The sequence below is a fragment of the Brassica napus genome, chromosome C9, assembly GCF_020379485.1.
Source record: "Brassica napus cultivar Da-Ae chromosome C9, Da-Ae, whole genome shotgun sequence".
Lineage (NCBI taxonomy): Eukaryota > Viridiplantae > Streptophyta > Magnoliopsida > Brassicales > Brassicaceae > Brassica > Brassica napus.
The window spans coordinates 13,860,500-13,884,798 of NC_063452.1; the positions used below are offsets into that span (position 1 = coordinate 13,860,500).

The window sequence follows — 24,299 nt, forward strand, 5'->3', positions numbered from 1 at the left end:
ATGTCTCACGTTTTATCGGGTATACTTTAAACAATATATTTTTAATTCTAGTATTACTCGTTTTGATATTTATCTGCTATTCCTCGTCATGATATACGAAAAAGACAGTCCTAGTAATACGCACTCCAAAATAACTCTCTAAGATTCTACAAAAAAATCAGAGCCGGAGGATAAAAATATTAATTAATCTAATTAACCTGATTTAGTTTCTAATATAACTGGTTTTTTATTTAATACTCTTTTTGTTTCTAAATAAGTATCATTTTTGATATTTTTACACAGATTAAAAAAATAAATGAAATATAATTAAGTTTCTATTAATTACGCATGTTTAACTGCATAGTGCATTGAAACGTAATTAAGTTTCTATCAATGCACTATGCAGTTAATTTAAGCTTGAAATAAATAAAATATGTATTACAATTATAAAGTGATATTTTTTTGTGAAATAAGAAAAAAATGTCAGAATAACACTTAATATAAAACAAAAAAAGGTAGAAAATACTAATTGTATCCTTTAATATAAAAATACTAATTAATCTGATATTTTTCTAATATAAATGGTTTCTTCATTTAATTCTAGTTAGTTGGCAAAAACAAATCTACTGGATATCAACATATTGATATTTATTAAATTTCAAATTAAAACAGATATTGGAAGATATTTTTGGTCATTACTGATTGGGTTTATCTAATGAAATTTAATTTGTATAATCTCATAGTGACGTGTTAAAAATTGGAATTAGTTGATAATTTGATGTACACTAACTTGTAAATTATTACTTGTTGATTTTCAAGAACCTATATATAGTATTAGTTATAAGAAACATATACTATTAAATTAAAAAATTGGTAGAACATGACCAAAGATTTGACAGGGATCTGACTCAGACGAACACGTTTACATTCAGCCTCTGTTGTCTTCAAATTATCTGTCATTTGGTACATCAAATAACAATATTACCAATTTTCTTTAATTTTATATATTTTAAGATTTTAATTGAAAATCTGAAATTGGCATATTTGCAAACGTTCCATAAAATATGTTTAAATGGTGAATGAATCAGAAAGTGAAATCAAATGCATCAAACAAATTAAAGTGAAATAAACAAGACCAAACATATCATAACGAATAAGTTGCAAAAAAGAAAACATATCATAACGAATAAAATAGAATAAACATATATTTAGATAGAATATGTGAATAAAAATAAATTATTATTAAAAACATATTCAATTTGAAATTATTATACAATTTTAATTTTTTCAACATATAATCTTTTAATGTATAATTATATACAGTATCTAGTAATGTTATTATAATTGTAATATTTTAAATATTTTCTGCAAGAATAATAACATATATGGCCATCTGGTTTTACTTGCATTTTTTGTATTTTGGATAATTAAAAAATATATGCACATATCAAACCTGTTTTCTTATTTTAATAGCATACTATAATATATGAATTTTAGAGGAAAAGACAGTGGACATGTTTTTAACATGAGAAAATTGAATTTATCTGTGATGAAAATGAGAAGATCAGAAGGGAAAATGTAAAATGAAAAAGTGAAAAGGGGCATGGGTTAATCTCAATTTGGTAGAATGATAAATTATAGTTGGTTTGGATGGATGATCCAAACTAAAATTTGGTTGGATTTAGTAATACTTAAAATTCATCAAGAGCAATAGCTTATTTGATCACTTTTTCATTTAAGAAATTTTCAAAATAAAAGTTTGGTTCAGAAGAATACCGTATAAAAATTTTTTTTGTAGCTTTGAATTCATCTGAGCATTTGATCTATGAGAGTTTTCAGGCGTAACCGGTGTCTGGCTCCCATCTCCGGTGCCGTGTGCCGTGCCGATAGCTAAGAGAGTTTTTTTTGTTTCTCTGTGAGTCCTCATCCGTTTTTTCAGGTGTGGTGATTAGTGCTGGTCCCGAAATTAAAAAAAAAAAATAGTAGAAGGAAAAAAAAGTAAAGACACATTTACTAAGGGTCATTAGTCTTAATATTTTTTTTAAAACCATTTTAAATGTAAGTAAATGGAGAAGGCTGAAACTGAACTTTTACTTAGCTTTCATTATACTAGACTACTAGAAATTTTTACGGCTGGTGGTCGGTTAAATTGTTAAACGAAATAAGGCCGGGCTTCTATTCTATTGCTTCTCCTCAGGGTCGGCACCGGTGCTGATGGTGAGATATTAAGATGTGGCTTGGTCGATCTAGCTGGATCGGTAGTTGTAGCAGCTCCCTTAAATGCTCTGACAAATCTAGGAAACACATGCTTAACGGCCATCTTGTCTTTTTTTTTTCTTTGTAACACGACCATCTTGTCTACTGTTCAAACAAATTAATGTGCAGTTTTTTTCTGGAGAATTCATTTGTCCCCTTTCTTCTTCGTTTTTCTAGAAATTGTCACTCATGTTAACAGTTAATTTATTTTCTCACATTCATTGTTAAACTTCTTTTTTGGTCGATATAATTCGCATGTTCTTACTAACCGTATATTTATTCTTACCATCTATGTTTAAAGAATTTTAAGTGCAAAATGGTGTTCTTTAGCGATCAAGAACCAAGTTTAGTTTTAAGTGCATAATGGTGCTTAAAGGTTCCAAAGATTCTGAACAAATATGGTTTGAACAACTATTCATCTATCACCAACTAAAAAAAAAAGAATTCAAGAACAGAAAAAGATTCAAGGAAACAACAACTAACAAGTAAACAATGAAACCTCAAAAGTGAAAACGAAACGAAATCAAACAAAATGCGCTTTACTTCCAGTTTAAACCGGACTAAACTAGACCGGTTAAACCAATTTCAAGTGGTTCCTCTACTCTGTGGAAGAGAAAAGTAAACTTTGGCTCTGAAGTAAACTTACATGTTGGACTTTTAACCATTCATCTCCACCTGACAATTGCTGAACCCCAAGTTAAACCGGCTCCAAAACCGGAAGTGGCTATGGTATGTCCCGGTTTAACTTTCCCGCTTCTCACCGCCTCATCAAGAGCTAGAGGGATAGAAGCAGCGCTTGTGTTGCCGTAATTAGCCAAGTTTGATATCACTCTTTCCGGTGGAAACTGAAGCCTTGTAGCCACAGAGTCTAATATTCTCTGGTTTGCCTGCAACATTTTTAACCTTTTCTTGTTTCAAAAGCTCTAAACATTCCACCATTTTAACTTGAATTCATTAGGTTACCTGATGAAGGAGGAGCCAATCAATGGAGGAAGCAGGAAGACCAGCTTTTTGTAAAGCAGTCTCAAGAGATTGTGGAACGCATCTGACAGCAAAGCGAAACACTTCTTGTCCATTCATCTGAATGCACGAATATGAAGATTGTTTTGGTGGAAAGTCACCCAACGCTGACCCATTGGAGCTCAAGGCACCATCGGTTTGGGATTCTTTAACAGAAGCATTCAAATGTCTGCAAAAAACAACAAGAGAATCTCAAGGGAAAATAACAAGAAGATGAATCTTAGGAAGCCTCTAAGGATATATGAATCTAAATTACCTACGACCGTCTCCATCGCTGTGCACATCAAAACTATATAACCCATCATCCTCAATGTCACAAGCCTGCATGAAATGAAAGTACCAAGTTAAAACTAAAGAACAAAGATTGGTCTTTTAAATTCAATGAAGCTAATAGACAAGCATAGTATACTAATGACCGGTGGAGAATGTTCAGTACCTGAACAACCACAGCACCAGCAGCATCTCCAAAGAGGATGCAAGTTCCTCTATCAGTCCAATCAACAAACCGAGATAAAGAATCAGCTCCAATCACCAAAACATTCTTAAAACCGCCTCCTGGAAAAAAGAAAGAAAGGATAGTTTATCTTATGAGCTAACTAATCATCTTATTTGACTTTATACCTCTTATATGACAAGCAGCTGAGACTAGACCCAAAACAAATCCACTACAAGCAGCTGTGATATCATATGCCAAAGGGTTCTTTGTGCAACCAAGCGCCTTCTGAATCTGCCATCAATACAGAAACAATCAGCATGTGACTTTTCCCTCCATCAAAGGAGAAATAAATACCTGTGGAGCAGCACCGAAGAGATCATCAGGAGTGGAGGTACACATCAAGACTAAGTCAATATCCTCAGGAGCAACTTCTGCCATTTCAAGGGCTTTGGTTGCTGCTTCCACTGCTAAGCCAACCAAGCTATCTTTGCCTGATACAACTCTGCGGTTGCGGATACCAGTGCGAGTAGCTATCCACTCATCATTAGTATCGACAATCTTTGCGAGATCATCATTAGAAATCAGAAGACTTGGGACAGCTGAACCAGATCCAATCAGTTTGCAGCCGCTCGGTACTAGCCTTTAAGCAGACAGAACAAAAGGAATGTTGAATAAGAGACCATTTAAATTGTTACATAGAGAGATTAACTTGTCTTAAAGATCTTCCCTTTAGAGCTAAGCTAAGACTTAATCAGAGACAATAGCAAAACATGTGTTTTGTCTTAAAAGATCTTCCTTAAAGCTAAAGCTAAGACATAATAAAGTAATCAACTTTCGAATTAAAATCAATGAATAGTTAAAGAAGGAACCAAAAAGTTGAGTTTTTATCACCTGGGTGGTCGGTATTGAGAAGGAGAAGGAGAAGCATTGTTATCGAGGGAGCTGAGGCTAGAGCAGAGGACCCTTTTGGAGAATCGTTTCGAAACGCAAAACCCAGATCCAGAAACTGCAATCGGGAGGTGGGTTCTGCTTCGCATTGAGGAAATCGAAGGATGAGCGAAGAAACCAGATGCATTCGCCATTGTTTGAACAAAAGAATCGAAGAAAGGAAGAAGCTTTGCTGTCTATTTTGTGATTACAGAGATTGAGAGGAGAGGAAGAATTCGAAATAGTTTATTAGTAAAAACTCGAATCTTCGGAAGTTCCGAAGCGAAGAGAGGAGGAGACAGAGAGAAGGTTGAGAGCAGTGGCAGCTCAATTTTGAGGAGATTCCAATGCTTATTCAAAACTAACCACTCATGAACCAATTTGCATTTTTTTTATATATATTTTAAATCGTTAAATTTTTTATGAAAACACAATTCTTATTTTCATTTTCTTCTTTTACTTTTATATATTTACTTTCTATATTTTAATATTAGTTTTATTATATTACATATGATAGTGTACAACTGAGAATGTTTTATTTGTGAGTTACAAAAATTTACGCCAGTTCTATTTACATTATACAAAATTTTATTTGCATTACACTTAGGGTAAATCTTTAATAAGGACTCAAAAGTATTTTTTTGACTAAAAAGTAAAAACACATATAAAAATGACCAAAATATGTTTCATTAAATAGATAAATAATAATTACATATTTATTGTATAGATATACCAATTTAAATAATTTTTTTGGAGAAATTTTTATTCAATATTTGAAAAAATCGAAAAATGACTCAATTTTGAAATACAAAAATTATTCTTTAAAAATATTTTTAAGATTATAATTTTAAATCTTAAATTTAAATACTAAACTTCACTTCCACTTTTCAAATCTAAACACTAAATTTAGATAGTTAACCTAAAAAATATAAGTTAGTTTACCTCTTTAATAAAACTTTTTTAATAAAACTTGTTTTTTGATCGTTTTAATCATTGTATTGTATGCTATATTTGTGAAAAATACTTTTTAAAATATCATAGAATATTTATCTTACAATAAATTATCTTATGAAAATTTAATTCTAACATTTCTACTTATACGAACTAAAAATTCATAATATTTTTTTATTAATATATACAATTAATAACAGCTCCAACTGTATATCACTACTAATTTGAAGTCAAATACGATTTTCACATCTTATTTTCCATGTTTGAAAATGCAGGTGACACAGCCGTCTGGCCTGATGATATAAAACGTCCGGTAACTCTTCCCACCGTTAGAGCATTAATCGACTTTTTTTTTATAAACACACGGTTCTGTTTAAATCCCCTTTTGTAACTATATGACATATCTACATAGCTTTGATAGTTTAAGAGAATAAAATCATGAAAAAATAGTAAAATCGTTGAAATAAAAACAGAAGCGGCTGACGAATCTTAAAAATTCTGGTTCTATTGGTTTACATGTTGCAGCGGCCTACGATCAGTCACGGATCGCAAATTGTTATTCGTTTTGCTGTTTCAAGATCAATATTAGAGTATCTCCAAACATCTCTATAGCTTCTTTGCTATGAAAAAAAAAATTCAAAATTTCAAATTTAGAGTTCTCGAGATTTTACTATTCTAAACTTCAAATTTAAAGTTTTATTTTTTGTTTGTATTTTGGTCTTTACAATTAACATCACATTTATGATTTTCAAGTATTTTCTTGTTTATCGTTTTAATCTTTAAAACTTTTTTTTATCTCATTTTATAAATTCAAATTTTACACATAAAATTAATAAAAAAAAATTAAATAATATTTTTAAGCTAGAATTAGACAACAAAAATATTACAAAATAACTTACTAAAAACCTTTTTTTAAAAGATACATGAAAACATAATTAGTACACCAATTTAAATAATTTAACAACACTATTAGTCTGGTAAGTTTTCTCTGGAGCCTTCAAAATCTCCAAAATATTTTCCAAACAAATTTTGTGTAACCAAAGATAGAGCATTATGAAAAAATATTTTATGGAAAAAATGTGGTATTTTGCTTATATTTTAATATTTAATTATGCATTTCGGTTTATAATTTTATATATTAGTGTAAGATTTTATTAATTAATATTGTTGTATTATTTTTATATATGTGCTAGTTATTTATAAAAAAATTATGGATATAAATTAATTATGATAAATATAAGTATATTGTAAAATATAAATAATTTTGAAATTAAATTTGAAGTTTTGTTTTCGGAGAAGAACGGTTTGAAACTTCAAACAGAGGTTCGAAAACTTCAAAATAAAGAGTTTTTTCGAAATGCTCTCAATCTGGATCACCCATTAGTCTCTGATTCTTAAGTAATTCGCTATGTCTGAATCGACCAATTCACAGCTAGCATAATTCCAAACTTGGCGTATTTTTAGTTTAACATATGTTTCTGTATATTTTATTAACTTTATTTATGATTTTATAGTTTAATAATGAGAGGGGAATTCTCTCTCGACTCAAATTTCTGTTTGCCATTATTAGGGCCAACTAATCATCACTTAAACTAGCTTTTAGCCCTCGTTCTTATCCAAAAGATTATAAAGATTTTGAAAAGCATTTTATCAAGTAAATTATATTTCCTTAAATTCCACAGGAAATGGATTAATATAAAGTAAATGAGACAAAAACAAAAAGGTAGCTGAGGTACTACTCGTAATATATTAGGAGGGGTTTGGTGAACAACTTGAAGAAGAGTAAGTTCAAGGGAATAAAATATACTGTCAGAAAAAGAAAGAAAGAAGGGAAAAACCGTGAAAAACATTCATATGTTGTCAAATATAGTTGGTTGTGAACTGTCTTAATAATAAGAAGCTCCATAGTTTGGTGGATCAGACAAAGACACAAATGAGCTTTTGGATGTTAGATATGACATGAATGCAAATTCACTACTCATTCCACTTCTAAACAAAGAAAACACATTGCCAGAAGAAGAAATGGATAACAAATAAACTTAGAAGTGAAGCAAATAGATGTGGGTTGAAATTAAGATCCTAAGATCATAGATTGAAATATAGTAGTCACAAAGGACATTTGATATTTGAACACAAAAATATGTCTGAACTGATGAACGTGAAAGCAGGATATGAAATATACAAATAGCACTATAACTGCAAATGTAGAACACCTGACCTATCTTTCTCTTTGATTATTGTATCATGTAGCTCCTTGGCAGACGACGGTTACTAGTAGCAGAAAGATATGAGGGTTTATAAGTTTCAATACTTGAAAGTTCATATGTTCCCCAAATCCAAATGAATTAGGCAGCTGATGTATACCAGTAGATGACCTTTATAGACCTCTATCTTTCTCTCTTGTGACGTCTCTTGCAAAACATCACGCCTAGTTTTGAGCTCTTCTATGGTTGTTCCCAAACATGTGAGATTCTTGTCAAGATTGTGAATACAGTCTCCTTTCTCCTCTAGCCATTAAGATACTATATTCATCCATGAATCACAAGGTATGATCAAATATAGTCTATATTGCAGAAACATGCGAAGCAACTTATTTGATTCTATACTTCTGGTGAAAGGAAGATGCTAATCAAATGTTGTTGAAACTATTGCAACCAATTCCAAACGTAAACCAAAGTACAAATCAACTTCGAGCAAATTCAAAAAGTAATTCACATAAAGCAAGAGACAGGAAGAGAGACTTTAACAACAAGAAAACACACAGAGAAAACATATCATCCACTTGGAACATGCTGCCTGAGAAGCCACAGCCCACTTGACCTTTGTTTGCTTATAATCAAATCTAACACAAAAAGAAAAAAAAAACAGATGCATATTAAAGACTGAAGCAGTTTCATTACTTGAAAAATAAATCCTTTGAAAACAAACAAGAGAAGACAGAGAAATTAAACCTTTTTGCAAGAAGATAAAAAGCGGGTTTTGGTAGCTTCATCCTTCCATTCCACCAAACCTTCAATCCATTCTTTTCTACTGTAGCTAATGAAGAGTCCATTTTCACCATGTCTACCACTTTTGGAATCGAGAGGGAGCTTTTTCAGATTTGGACATCTCATTACACAGATTTCCTTAAGACATGGTAAGGGTAGAGGTTTCCAATGAATATTCTTCAGCTCCGGTAAACTACTGAGTCGAAGAATAATCAGCTTTGGAAAGGGAGCAATCCCTGATTCTTCACCTCTGGAAGCTTTCTCTTTGTTTATTATATCTTTTAGTTCTTTTGCACCCAAAACATCAAGTTCTTTCAAGTTTGAAGCAAACATCAGCAATGTCAGTTCCCTGAGGCAATTGCAATCTTGTATTTTCACTACCGAGAGGCTGGAGAAACATGGGGTGTCCCACAAATTTTGCAGCTTTGATATCCCAGCAATACTCAAAATACCAGTGTCCCACAAATCCAAGTGAATTAGATTTTTCAACCCAAGCAAACCCATAGGCAAGTGATGTATATCAGTTCCTGACAAGTTTAGATATTGCAAGGAACGTAGTTCTGATATGCTTTCGGGCAATTCATTGAGATCTCTATTTTGCGATAGGTCCAAAACATACTAGTTTTGGCATGTACTTGAAGAATTCACTTGAGATCTCTCCCAACTTTGCCTTTTGCAAGAGCAAGGTTGTGAGTTGGAGACATTCATGACTTCCACGGAGATAGAGAATCTTGTTATGCATCAGTGACACCCTTCTCACAATGTTCCAGTTCTTAACCTTTGGCATTTTTAAGGACCGCACACCTGCATGCACAATGAAAGCCTCTTTTCCTTGTCCCAAGTCAGACGCAATCCACAAGGCCATTTCACGGATAATATCATGCATACACACTTTATTTGTTACATCCCCCATCAACAATGATGCACGAACAAGACTACCAATTATCTCATAACCCTTGTTCTCCGCCCTTTCGATATCTTCATTTCCATCAATAAGCCCTTCGCATATCCAATAGTCTATCAGTTCTGATTTTTGAATTTTATAATCTTCTGGAAATAAAGCGCAATATAGAAAACACAATTTGAGACGCTCCTCTTTAAGATTATCATAGCTATACTTCAAAAGCGGGAGAATCTGATCTTCCATGCCGGAAAACTCGATGGCGTATGAAGTCAAAACATCTATGGCATGACGCCATTCTTGTACCGTCCTCGACATTTTCTAGCAACTGTTCTTGCAAGATCAGGATCGCTTCCAAGCGTTACTTGTCCAACCTTCTTTTGGAACAAATCAAATGCGTCATTGTCCGAGAGGCACTGGACCTCCATTGGCTCTTCGACTCCCATATGTGCACATACATCTTGAGAACGAGTAGTGAATGCCACTTTGCATCTGTTTTCTACTGTTGGAAAGGGGACTCCAGTTCAACATTTTTAGCACTAAGAAGATCATTGGATCTGTTTTCAATAGTGTCAACTCTATTTAGCCGTACCTGGATTTCGCCAAGCCTTTGCAGACCTCTATCCTCCTCTCTTGTGACCCTTCTTGACAAATCATCACGCCTAGCTCTGAGCTCTTCCATGGTAGTCTCCAAAAATGTGAGATTCTTCTCAAGATTGTGAATATAACCTCCTTTCTCGTCATGCCATCGAGAAACTTCATTCATACATGAATCACAGGGTATCGATATAGATACGCAGTTCCCCATTTTAGAGAGAGTGAGAGATCTGACAAAACTAGAGAGAAGGCAAAACAATAATTAAAGATTATAGATTTTCTTTTTTCGTCCACAAAAATAAGATCATGTCGTTGACTTTGGTGGGACATACTAATTTCAAAGTCTTCTCCAAGTAGCACACGCTTGACAATCTCGCAATCTCGTCGTAATACTCAAATGGCACCTGCCTCATCAATCATATCACGCCACGTGGCAGTTATTAAACCCGTTGTCCACTCGAGCGTGTATGACTCTCTCCGTACTAACCTTCCTGGAGAGTTTATGGGATACAGAGACTTCCCGTTTGTGATCCGACCGGGAGAATCCAGAGACCCGAGGAGATGATCCGGTTCGAGACAGAGATTGTGCGGGTTGCTCCGGCGGCGGAAACCCACTGTGAAGGAGGAGCCTTTTAAATGAAAGAGAACAAAGTATGTCATGATGAAATTTACGATGATGTTGTTGTCGGTAACGGACATTACACAAAGCCATGTCGCGCTGAAGTTCCTGGTAAGATAAGCTTTACTCATAAGAGTAAGTGTGATTGGTTCTAAGATATTAGGAGAATCGCAACAATTTGCTTATCTTATTATAGTCTTAGCCTACTATATCAATGTTCCTAACCAATTTCGCAAAAGTATTTAAACATATCATACATATCTTGTGTAGTAAGTAATTTTTTGCTGGTTGCTTGTGTTTTTGTTCAAGTAATGCCGAGGCTGAACTACGTGATTATGGTGACCGCGCAGATGGATAGTGCCAGATGAGCCAAAGGACCACATGTGGGTAGTCACATGGGGACCGTGAGAGTGGATAGTGCCGGTAGATCCTATATTATCGACCCTTTCTTTTGCAGATACTTACGAGGAACACCGTAGGATAGGAGTCATGGATGGTGCTACACATTTGGTTTTTATTTTCAAAAACTTTTAGTTAAGTTATGTAAGACTATGGTTTTATTCTATTCAGTTTTCATTTGAATTCAAGGATGTTTGTAAAACTTTTCATTTGAAGTAAAGGAAATATTGAACTGAAATGAAGTGTATTTTGAAAGTAAGATCCTTGGGGACGGGTGTTACAGTTGAGCCTATTTTGTTTGGGACAAAAAGAGGATGAGAAGAAGAGAAGAATCAGAGGAAGGAAGAAAAAGAGGAGAGGATATTTTTTGATGATGATCGTTGTGTACACAACAAGAACATAGCTAAATAGAGAATTAAAATAAGGCTTTACTGAGTAACAAGCAGACCAATAAGTACTTAAACGAGGCCCAACGATGAGTCTTTGTGTGCTTCTTGACCCGGATTTATCATCTTCATCCTCACTGCTTTGCTCAGGACCAGTTGAATTTCAAAATTTCAGATCTCTTCCTTGCTGAAAAATGGGAATTTCTTTCTCGATACCTTGTGATCCTTGTATAAACAAAATATCTCACTGGCTGGACGAGAGAATAGCTTGTGTACACGACCTCAAGAAGAATGTCACGTCTCTAGTGACAACCATGGAAGAGCTACAGGCTAAGCGGGATGATTGGTCAAGGAGGATAAGAGGTTTTCAAAGGCTTGCCGAAGTCCAGGTATGGCTCACTAGAGTTGAGACTATAGAAAAAGAAGTCAACGTTCTCCTTAGTGCTAGAGATGTAGAACTTCAAAAGCTGTGTCTTTGTGGGTTTTGTTCTAACAGCTTAAAATCGAGCTATCGTTATGGTAGAAGGTGGATTTGTCTTGCTTCTAGATGACATATGGGAGAAGGTGGATTTAACTAAGATTGGAATCCCAATTCCAACATCAGAAAACAAATGCAAAGTGGCATTCACCACTCGTTCCCAAGATGTATGTGCACACATGGGAGTCGAAGCGCCAATGGAAGTCCAATGCCTCTCGGACAATGACGCATTTCATTTGTTTCAAAAGAAGGTTGGACAAGTAACGCTTGGAAGCGTCCAGAGATCCCTGATCTTGCAAGAATCGTTGCTAGAAAATGTCGAGGCCTACCGTTGGCTCTCAATGTCATAGGCGAGACCATGTCATGCAAGAGGACGATACAAGAGTGGCATCACGCGATAGATGTCTTGACTTCATACGCCATCGAGTTTTCTGGCATGGAAGACAAGATCCTACCGCTTCTGACGTTTAGCTACGATAGTCTTAAAGAAGAGAAGGTCAAATCGTGTTTGTTGTATTGCGCTTTACTTCCAGAAGATTACCAAATTCTTAAAGAAACATTGATTGGCTACTGGATATGCGAAGGTATTATAGATGCAAGTGACGGTACAGAAAAGGCCGAGAACAAGGGTTATGAAATTATCGGTAGTCTTGTTCGTGCATCCTTGTTGATGGATCGTCACGGAACTAAGACTGTCTGTATGCATGACGTTGTTCGAGAAATGGCTTTGTGGATTGCATCTGATTTGGGAAAACTGTTGAAGTAAGCTCGAAGTTAGCTTGAGAAAGAAGCTATACTAATCCTAATAAGAATATGATGTTTAGAGATAAGGATAAAAGTGTTTAGAGTTATCCATATATATTTGATTACTATTAGGATTAGGATAGAGAGAATATATATATACCAATGTCGTGTTAAGGGCATTGTGTGAGAGATTTGAGAGTTTGAGAGAGCTTAAGTTTTGTGTAAGTTTCTTAAGCTAATAAGAAGAGTCATTTCTTATTAATCCTTGTGTTTACACCAAACGTTTGAGAACAATAATTGGTATCATAGCACAAAAGGATTCATGGGGGATCTAGTTGTGGCGAATTCGAAACCTAAAAAAGGAGGATCTTCAATCAAGTGTCCTATACTTAATGCAACAAACTATACTGTATGGGCCATGAGAATGAAGATACTACTCAAGGTGCATGAGGTCTGGGAGATCATAGAGACTGAAACAATTAACGACAAGAAGAATAATATGGCAATGGCGCTATTGTTTCAGTCAATACCAGAAGTACTTATACTTCAAGTTGGAGAACTTGATACTGCCAAGAAGGTTTGGGAGGCGATCAAAATACGGCACGTGGGAGCGGAAAGAGTTAAAGAGGCAAGACTACAGACATTGATGGCCGATTTTGATCGACTCACAATGAAGGAGACATAGACAATAGATGATTTTACGGGGAAGCTCTCGGAGATATCATCAAAATCAGCAGCATTAGGAGAGGATATAGAAGAAACAAAACTTGTTAAGAAGTTCCTAAAGAGTTTACCGCGAAAGAAGTATATTGACATCGTGGCTGCACTAGAACAAGTCTTGGATCTTAAGACTACTGGTTTTGAAGATATCGTTGGCCGTTTGAAAGCATATGAAGAACGGATAGCTGATGAAGAAGAGCAAAAGGAGGATCAAAGCAAGTTGTTATATGCTAACAATGATCAACAATCTCAACGCGACTTCAATAATGAATACAGAGGCAGAGGCCGAGGAAGAGGTTCCTATAGAGGCAGAGGCCGAGGAAGGTACAATGGAACATATAACGGAGCCAACAATGGATACAGAGACGCGTCCAAAGTTACATGTTTCAGATGCGATAAAGTTGGGCATTATGTCATGCAATGTCCCGACAGGCTACTAAAACTGCAAGAGGTACAAGAAGCTGAAACGACCGAGACACAAGAGGCAGATGAGCTCATGATGCACGAGGTTGTTTATTTGAATGAAGGAAAGATAGTACCAAGCAACTATGAAGTCAACAACAGTGAAAATAACGTCTGGTATCTCGACAACGGAGCGAGTAACCACATGAGCGGAGATAGGAGATATTTCTCTTCCATTGATGACTCCATCACAGGAAAAGTACGCTTTGGCGATGACTCCCGCATTGACATCAAAGGGAAGGGAATCATAGAGTTTACGGACAGGAACGGTGAGCCAAGGAAGATAACCGACGTGTACTACATTCCAGATCTAAAGAGTAACATCATTAGTCTTGGGCAGGCCACTGAAACTGGTTGTGATATAAGAATGAAAGGAGAAACTCTAATAATGCGTGATCGTGAAGGAAAGCTAATTGCGAGAGCAACACGTTCCAAGAACAGACTTTACAAGGTAAGAATGAGACTCAAAGAGACCATATGTTATCTTTCTACCAAAACAAGTGATTCGAGCAGGTGGCACGCACGGCTGGGGCACGTAAATATAGATACTATGAAGTCTATGATATCACGAGAATTGGTTACTGGAATACCGAAAATTGATGTCGAGGCCAAGATATGTGGTTCATGTTTACTTGGGAAGCAAGCAAGACAGCCTTTTCCGAAAGCTACCCTATATCGAGCAGAGAAGATACTTGAACTCATACATGGCGATTTGTGCGGTCCTATCACACCAAGTACGAGCGCTGGAAATAGGTACATCTTGGTACTCATCGATGACTACTCAAGATACATGTGGACAGCTCTACTAAAAGAGAAAAGCGATGCATTTAGTAAGTTCAAAAACTTCAAGCTTCTGGTCGAACAAGAATCAAAGACGCCCATACAGACATTCAGAACAGACAGAGGAGGAGAGTTTGTGTCTCACGAGTTCAACTCGTTTGGCAATGAATCTGGCATCAAAAGACATCTTACGGCTCCGTATAGTCCACAGCAAAACGGAGTCGTTGAAAGGTGTAACCGGACGTTGATGGAGATGACCAGGAGCATAATGAAGCACATGCCGATTCCAAATTATCTTTGGGGGGAAGCAGTAAGACATTCGACCTTTCTTCTCAATAGAATAGCGACGAGAGCCGTTAAAGATCGAACCCCGTATGAGATGTTTCATGAAAAAAAGCCGAATGTTAGTCACTTGAAGATTTTTGGATGCATAGGATATGCAAAAGTTGATGCAAAGTTTCTGAGAAAGCTCGACGACAGATCATGGATGTTGGTTCATCTTGGAACAGAACCTGGTTCCAAAGCATATCAAATGTTCAACCCTCAGACGCAGAAAGTCATAGTGAGCAGAGATGTTGTGTTTGATGAAACAAAGAGATGGAATTGGAGTTCAAACTCGAGTGATCAAAACGGAGCCGGAATTTTCAAGATTACAGTTGGGACGTTTGGTAATCACGGCCTGCGTGAAACAGAGGATGAACAGAGCAAAACAGAGCCGAGACAGAACAAAACAGAGCCGAAAGCTGTGGAAGAAGCAATCGAAGCAGAAACACATGAGGAAGACGATGAAGAAACAGACGAAGAAGATGATGTGATGCAAGATCAGTCATCAACTGGGCTAAGACGGTCCCAACGTGCTAGTACAAAACCAAAGTACTTAGAAGATTATGTGTTGTTCCTTGCGAAAGAAGAAGGGGAGCGACTATTAATGTGTTTTAACGACGAGCCAACTTGCTTCGAGGAAGCTATGAGATTCAAAGAATGGATGTGCGCATGTGAAGATGAAATAGAATCAATAACAAAACTTGATTCTTGAACGCTTGTGGAGCTCCCACCCGGAGCTAAAGCAATTGGATTAAAATGGATATTCAAGATAAAGAGAAACTCCGACGGAAGCATCAACAAATACAAGTCTCGACTGGTCGCTAAGGGATATGTTCAAAGGTATGGAGTAGATTATGAGGAAGTATTCGCACCTGTTGCCAGAATAGAAACAATACGGTTGCTTATCAATCTTGCAGCAACAAATGGGTGGGAAATACATCACCTGGATGTAAAGACTGCCTTCTTACATGGGGAACTAAAGGAGACAGTCTATGTCACACAGCCGGAAGGTTTTGAGGTAAAAGGAAGCGAACATAAGGTGTATAAACTCAAGAAAGTGTTGTATGGATTAAAACAGGCCCCTAGGGCTTGGAATGATAAGCTAAATAAGATCCTACTCGGTTTCAAGTTCACCCGCTGCTTGAAAGAACCATCAGTGTAAAGGAAGGAAATAGGAGGGAAGCTTCTGGTTGTTGCAGTATTCGTCGATGATCTTTTTGCTACAGGAACCTGCATGAAGGCGATCAATGAGTTCAAAAAGGAGATGGCCAGCACGTTTGATACGAGTAATCTCGGTCGACTTACTTACTACCTTGGCATCGAGGTTAATCAACACGACAGCGGGATCACTTTGAAACAGAACAGATACGCATTAAAGATCCTAGAAGAGGCTGGCATGAATGAATGCAACTCCGTGCATGTTCCAATGGAGTCGGGTCTCAAGTTAGCGAAATCAGAAGATGAGAATGAGATTGATGCGACGAGTTACAGGAAAATCATTGGCTGTTTCAGATATCTACTACATACAAGGCCTGATATCTCCTATGCAGTAGATGTGTTAAGTCGATTCATGCAAAGTCCCCGAGACTCTCATGGAGCAGCTATGAAGCAGTGCTTAAGGTATCTAAAGGGAACCACATCATTCGGTATCACGTTTGAGAGGTCAGGAAGGAATGCAACTACATTGGTTGGCTATAGTGATAGTAGTCACAATGTAGATCCAGATGATGGGAGAAGCACAACCGGGCATATTTTCTACTTTGGACAAAGTCCAATCACGTGGTGTAGTCAGAAGCAAGATACCGCGGCACTATCATCCTGCAAGGCTGAGTTCATGGCAGGTACTGAGGCAGCAAGACAAGCCATTTGGCTCCAGGATCTAATTCGAGAGATCATCGGAGTTCCTTGTGCAAAGACAGTCATACGCATTGACAATAGATCAGCGATAGCCTTAACGAAGAATCCGGTGTTTCATGGTCGAAGTAAACACATTCACACGAGGTACCATTTTATTAGAGAATGTGTTGAGAGGGGACTTATGGAAGTTGAACATGTACCCGGAACCGAGCAAAAGGCAGACATACTCACCAAGGCTCTTGGAAGAGTCAAGTACAAAGAAATGAGAGAGCTCATTGGCGTTCACAATGTGGAAGAGAAGAACTTCAAGCTTAGAAGGGAGATTGTTGAAGTAAGCTCGAAGTTAGCTTGAGAAAGAAGCTATACTAATCCTAATAAGAATATGATGTTTAGAGATAAGGATAAAAGTGTTTAGAGTTATCCATATATATTTGATTACTATTAGGATTAGGATAGAGAGAATATATATATACCAATGTCGTGTTAAGGGCATTGTGTGAGAGATTTGAGAGTTTGAGAGAGCTTAAGATTTGTGTAAGTTTCTTAAGCTACTAAGAATAGTCAGTTTTTATTAATCCTTGTGTTTACACCAAAAGTTTGAGAACAATAAAAACAAAAAGAGGCATTCGTCGTGCGAGCGGGCGTCGGGTTAAGCGAAATGCCAAATGTTAAGAATTGGGAAGCAGTGAAAAGGATGTCACTGTGTGAGTACGAAGTATCTCTAGTGAATTCTTCGAATACATGCAAAAGCTAGTTGTTTTGGATCTTTCCCACAACGGAGACCTCTCGGAGTTGCCGAATGGAATATCAAAACTAGCTTCCTTGCGATATCTCAACTTGTCGTGGACTCGTATACGCGCTTTACCCATGGATCTGCTGGAAGCGTTGAAAAATCTAAACCACTTGGATCTGAGGGAAACGCACGAGCTTTGGAGCATTGCTGGGATATCGCGTCTGCATAATTTGAAAATACTGAAATTATCCAACTCTTATTTTTCATGGGACCGCTACGTCTGCTTTCGAGCATTTTTTGCGGTCTCGTAAGCTGATGAGCTGTACGCGATCCATAGAGTTCAGGGATTCGAGGGGTTTGACAAATAGTCGGCAAACGTTTGAAATATTGCTTCCAGTAGCTATGGATAAGCTTCGAGATTTCAGCATAAGGGAATGCGGTGTCTATGAGATAAAGATTTCTTCACTACACAATCCTAGAAGCCCACGATTCTTGAACCTCTCCCACGTGGATATAACATTTTGTGATTGCTTGAGGGAACTGACGTTGCTGATGTTTGCTCCAAATCTTAAGTCTTCATGTTTCTGATTCACGTGAACTGGAAGATATAATAAACAAAGAGAAAGGTGAGCAATCAGGGATTGTTCCTTTTCCAAAGTTGGTTTCTCTTACGTTGGATAGACTACGGAAGCTGAAAAATATCTATTGGAATCCTCTACCACTTCCGTATCTATGTCTCCGAATGTCCAAATCTGAAAACGCTTCCTCTTGGTTCCCAAAGTGGCAAGCATGGTGAAGATGAACTCATCATAAGATACACAGAGCAAGAATGGATTGATGGTGTGGAATGGGAGGACGAAACTACCAAAACCCGCTTCTTATCTTCATGCAAAAAGGTCTATATTTTCTCATCTTATCTTGTTTGTTTCTAAAAGGATTTTATTTATTTATTAATCGTGTTATGAACTCCTCTTCTCTTGTTTGGATCTCTTTTTTTGTCTGTGTTAGGTTTGATTATAGCCAGAACTTGAATCATGCAAGGTTCCAAGTGGATGGGTTTATCCTAAAGGGAAAGTCTTTTATCTCTCTATCCGTTTGCTTTCTGTGAATTATTTTTCTATTTTTTTAATAATTTGTGCCGACATTAATTGATCTATACTATGGTTACGTTTGTGATTGATTGGAATGTTTTGCACTAACTGTTCTTGAAGGCATTTGAAGTGGCTCATATAGTTTAAAAGAGTGTCTCGAAATAGAAATATGTTAGACCTGTTCAGAAGGATGCACAAGGCAGGCAATTAGGGATGGTCCCGTTGGAAGATCATGGCAGATAAAACGCGGGCAGTTCCAGAGCTTTTGACGCTCGTTATAATGAACAAGGTTGGTGGTGGGTTGTTTACAAATACGGCTGAAGAAGAGAGTCTACTTGTTGAGGTGTATGAATGGAAAGTTGCAAACAAATAGAGTGCAACAAAGGCAGATGAAGAAATGTTTTCCTAAGACCTATATGTTCAAGTACAAGCAGAGAAAATAAAAAATGGTACTAGGACATAAAAGCTGTCGCATGCTGTACAAGGAGCTTCAGTTTTGATACAAATGGAGGAGCTGGAACGTTGCATTGGGGAGAGTATGAGTGGCTGAGTAGTGCTTCAGTGTTTTCAAAACTGGAGAAGCAGGGCCGGCTTCCATTTTGCCTCTGGGATGGTAACACAATGGTATCACCTGAGGAGTTAACAAGTACTGGAGCTGTTTGGCGATATTCTTCGTTGTCAAGAATAATTCAAGTCTTGTCACAACGGTTTCTTAATTTTCAGCTTCTTGAGGACATTTCACTCGACTAATCAGCTATGGAAAACACTTTAGTCAAGCCAAATTCATGTTGGGTCAAGATGTTTTGAGTGTTGGTCGTGGAAGCCATTTTCTCGGCCATATCAATCTTGTTCGACCACCCCAGTTCCGACCATTGGCCGCACTGATATTTGATGGATCAACCAGAAAAAGTCTCTTGCCAAAGGTGATTTATCAACCTAAAGACGTTCAGAGAAGCTTGGGCATTATTATTTTCAAGGCATCCACAAAACAATTTTGTTTGGATCGAGAAAAGGATCCAAAAACTCACTTTGTTTTGGATGAAGCTAGGATTCGACCAGGGCTTAAGCATGATGTTTATCGGCTCATTTCTTATCAAAAGAAGACCATGAATAAGCCAACAAGAGCCCAAGTCGTGACCAGTCAAAGGGAGTCCAACTTTTCATTTATTTCGGCTAAGGTCTTTAGTTTTAGTCTTAGTCTTCATTTCTAGGCCTACTTCCTAGGCTTCTTATTCTCAGTACATGGAGATTATGATAATACATCTATTTGATTCATTGCTTCTTCTCTGGGAAAAGAATTCATGAGCTCAGTTGGTAGAGCAGAGGACTGAAAAATCCCTTGTTTACTACAACTTGTAACTCTATATAAATCAGCCTAAGTGCAAGAAATAAAATGACAACATTTTTCTTTTATAATCCGATATTTATTCTCTTTTGTTCTTCTTGAACATTTCGATTGTTGGTGAGTCATATCTTTCAATCAACCTACTGATCATTAGGTGTAAAATATCCTAAAGCTCCATTAAATCAGAGGCTTTCCGCAACCTCTGTTCGACCACTAATTACACCATTTTCCCTTAATCTTGGTGTTAGTAACCCACCGACCAAAGGCATATCCTTGGTGTTAATCTTGGTGTTAGTAACTCGCAGTCAGCAAAGTGCATTCCTTGGGCCAGATATTACTACATGGTATCAGAGCACCCTTTGCTAGATTGGTGTCACTTCTTATTATTTCTTAATGTCGCTATCTTCTTCTTCTCTTATCTATCTATTTGTTTGCTAATAAAAAGTATTAAAAAGGAGAAAAAGAAAAAATAGAGAGAAAAAATAAGATCCAGGAGAAATCGAATCACAGTTTAGTCAATCGATTCAGCCATAAAAAATTCTCAACTTTCTATCTTACTTCTCTTCTTTTATGGCTTGATTTGGAGGATCGACCCTCGATTTGATTGTTTTGTTCCTTTTGAACACTTGAGAGTGTCAGAAAAACTTGATAGAAACACAATCGTGTGAGAGAGGGTTTATTTGATTTGTTTGCTAAGGCTGGTAGAGCATTATCATTAGCATTAGCAATACCAGTATGCTATAGAAGCAGTATGCTGCAGTAGCTATAAGCTTTTGCTAAACTGTTTAATAAGATGATTAGTAGAGCAGTATGAGTATGTTATTTAAAATTATTATAAAAATTAGTATATGATATATAATATATTTATTTTTAATGAATATATTTCTAATATATATATAAATATATTAACATATAAAATTAAAAAGATATAAAATTAATTTATTTTATTTAATAATTTTAAAATTATGCTTATATCAAAAAATATTATTTTAAAATAAGTTTTATAATTAAAATATCTATTTTTAAAAATAATATTTCACATTTAAAATAAATTAAATTATATAAATTAAATTATATTTTAAATGTGAAATACTATTTTTTTAAAAAAAATATTTTTATTGTAAATTAATTTTAGAAATCAAAATTTTATTTTCTAGATATAAAAATAATTTTATGATATTATTAAATAAAATAAATGAATTAATTATATATTTTCTTTAATTTTATAAATTTTAAATGCAAATGCTCTTCTAAAAGTTTCATATGAGAGCATTGGCCAGAGAACATTTGGAGAGCATTAGCATTTAGTAAATGCTTCTTTAAATGTTTTTCTAACAATTGTTTGATTGGATAATATTGAGTATACTGCTAATGCTCTACCAATCAAGGCCTAAGTAATTTTCACATTTTGATCATGGCTAGCAAAGGAGAAAACAGTCCCTACACCCTTGAAGTTCTCATAAAGCTCAACAGCCCTCGTATCCAATCCATGATGAGTGAGATGCTGAGGCAGGCCCGGTCCTGGGCTAAAGCCCATAAAACAAGGGCTTGGGACGCCACAGTTTATTTAAATTTTAGTGGCATAATTTACAATGAAGTTTCTTAGGTGTAGTGGTTATGTACATCTTATTTCTCCTCTAGGCTCGGGTTTGAAGACCTCTCTTGCCATTTTTTTGTTCGTCTTTAATAAAGGCAAATTGCCAATAACTAAAAGAGTTTGTTCGTCTTTAATAAAGGCAAATTGCCAATAACTAAAAGAGTTGATCGGGAAGATTGATTGATTTAGCTTTTTTAAATTTTTTATTTCCTTATATTTTTTTTCCTTATATTTCCTTATATATATATATATATATATATATATATTAATGATAAAATACATAAATTACAATAGCTACCTATTTTGTTTACGCTAACGGTTGACTTTCTACTTCCTTTTTAACAACATTCTTGTTTATTTTTCTCTGTCTATTAATCATACTCGACCTTCTCTGAATCTATGTAAGTTTTTTCCTCTTCTTTTGTAAATTATGCCACTAAAATTGGGGGCCCTATTCAAAATTTTTTTTTTTGAATAGGGCCCCCAATTTTAGTGGCATAATTTAAAATTGGGGGCCCTATTCAAAAAAAAAAAATTTGATATGTATATATTGTAATTTATTTTTTATATTATAAAATTTGACTATTAAAATTTTCAAATTAGAAACAATTAAATCCGTTGAGATTATGATGAGTGCGCAACAAAATATATGTTAAAATCAGTTACAATTTTGAATTCTACCTAAAAACCAAGAATTTTTTCAGTTTTTTAAACTTTTTTAGTGAAATGTTACCTGAGTACGTTTGGTCCAGGAGGAAAAAGACAGAAGAAAATGATTTATTATCACTAAAACGATAACTACCCATGGCCCACCTAATATTCCATTGACATCTCCACAACTAAACTTCTGTTATCAACGTTGTATACATCACATTAGTTATATAAATATGCATACATGTACATATAGAAAAAATTTAGAAGTGGGGGCCCCATAGAGTGGGGGCCCCATCCCAATGTTTCGTAACACTATGTACAGGTCCGGCTCTGATTGTGATTTACATGTTTTATATTCCAGCATATGTAATCTATTGGTGTCTGTTATATATCTTAGAGAAATTCTAGGTTCACCATCCAATAGTGTTTGAGTATTTGATATTTGATATCTTTTAAAAAAAAAATAAAATTGAATATCCAAATTATATTATATTTTTAAAATAAAATAATAAAAATACATAAAATAGTTACAAAAAATAAATTAATTAATATTGTTAAGTCTTCAGCAAAATACTAAACCCTATACCCTAAATCTTAAACCCTAAACCCTAAACGTTAAACCTTAAACTTTGGATAAACTCTAAACCGTTGGAAAATCTTAAACCCTAAATCATACATTAAAAACTAAATTTTAATAACACTAAACCCTAAATCCTAATCACTAAACCCTAAACCATTGGGTAAACCCTAAACCCTTGGATAAACTCTGAACTCTTGGATAAATCATAAACTCTAGGGTTTAATTTTAAATATTTTTTATTTAGAGTTTATGATTTATCCATGGGTTCAGGGTTTATCCAAGGGTTTAGTGATTAGGGTTTAGGGTTTAGTGTTATTAAGATTTAGTTTTTGATGTATGATTTAGGGTTTAAAATTTTTCAATGGTTTACGGTTTATCCAAGATTTAAGGTTTAGAATTTAGGGTATAGGATTTAGTATTTTGCTAACGGTTTAACAATATTTATTTATTTATTTTTTGTAATATTTTTATGTATTTTATTGTTTTATTTTAAAAATATAATTTTATTTGGAAATTCAATTTTGTTTCCCTTTTTAAAAGATATCAAATACTCAAACACTATTGGTTGGTGAATTTAGAAGTTCACCCTAGGGGGTGAACCCAAAAATTTCTCTATATCTTAAATCACGTTTTTCATATTATTCGTTTTTGAACTGTAGTCTGTAAAGAATGCTTCCAGGAAATAAAATAAGAAATCAATCAAATGTAGCTAAAAATAGGACGAAAAAAGCCAGACAAGATGAAGTGATGAAATTTCAAGCTAATGATATGCTTAAGTATGTCCAAGAACTAACAGAAAAACTTGATTATTCGAAGTTGATGAATAATTTTGCAGAAAAAGCCCAAAAAGGTTATGTTTCATGAGAAATGTATTAAGTTTTTTTTTTAATTCTATGAGAACAAACTAAACTTAATAATGTTTTACATTATCTGATTATATATTCATGTTATGGAAAAAATAGTTAGGGGCAGCATACTGAGAGTGTGCTTTAGGCGCCAAGGATGTCCGGACCGGCACTGTGCTGAGGATCATGAAGGATAGATCAGGAGTAGTCTATGAACAAAAGGAAAGCAAGAGACATCATGTGAATGTCATAAACAAACGAGAGGAGCTTAAGAAAAGCTTAGGGGGGACTCTTTCCAGCCCACGGGATACGTGCAAGTTTGCATGCATGTGGCTCATCCGTGCTTTCCCAGGGGCATCATAAAAGATCTCCGATGAAAAGAAGGCAATATCCATGCGCCCATCGTCCGAGAGCCTACTCAATCACTACAAGAAAACACATACTTAGCGAGAAAATTTAACGAGGAAAAACAATCCTCGTAAATTTACGTCGATTTTACGAGGAACTTACGTGGAAAACTAAAGTCATCGTTATTTCCTCATAACGTAACGACAAAAGTGTTTCGTCGTAAAGTGGATGTAATTTAACGAGTATTTTACGAGGAAAAACTATTTCCTCGTAAATACGACTA

At 35.4% G+C, this 24,299-nt stretch overlaps 1 protein-coding gene, 1 long non-coding RNA gene and 1 pseudogene across 2 annotated transcripts; 1 reads left to right on the forward strand and 2 right to left on the reverse strand.

The window, feature by feature from the left end:
* Positions 1–2,634: 2,634 nt before the first annotated feature.
* LOC106435764 (3-oxoacyl-[acyl-carrier-protein] synthase III, chloroplastic) lies at positions 2,635–4,993 on the reverse strand. Its single transcript, XM_013876693.3, has 7 exons — positions 4,583–4,993; positions 4,046–4,331; positions 3,877–3,982; positions 3,692–3,810; positions 3,512–3,576; positions 3,199–3,424; positions 2,635–3,122 (listed from the first exon to the last, which is right to left on the reverse strand). The coding sequence occupies exons 1-7, from the start codon at positions 4,771–4,773 to the stop codon at positions 2,901–2,903; spliced, it is 1,215 nt and encodes a 404-aa protein (XP_013732147.1). The 5' UTR covers positions 4,774–4,993; the 3' UTR covers positions 2,635–2,900.
* Positions 4,994–8,192: 3,199 nt separating this feature from the next.
* LOC106435767 lies at positions 8,193–10,309 on the reverse strand (annotated as a pseudogene).
* Positions 10,310–10,458: 149 nt separating this feature from the next.
* Positions 10,459–11,310, forward strand: LOC125593430. The gene is made up of 2 exons (XR_007329337.1): positions 10,459–10,784; positions 10,983–11,310. It is a non-coding gene; the product is annotated as an uncharacterized LOC125593430 (long non-coding RNA).
* The last annotated feature ends 12,989 nt before the right edge of the window (positions 11,311–24,299 follow it).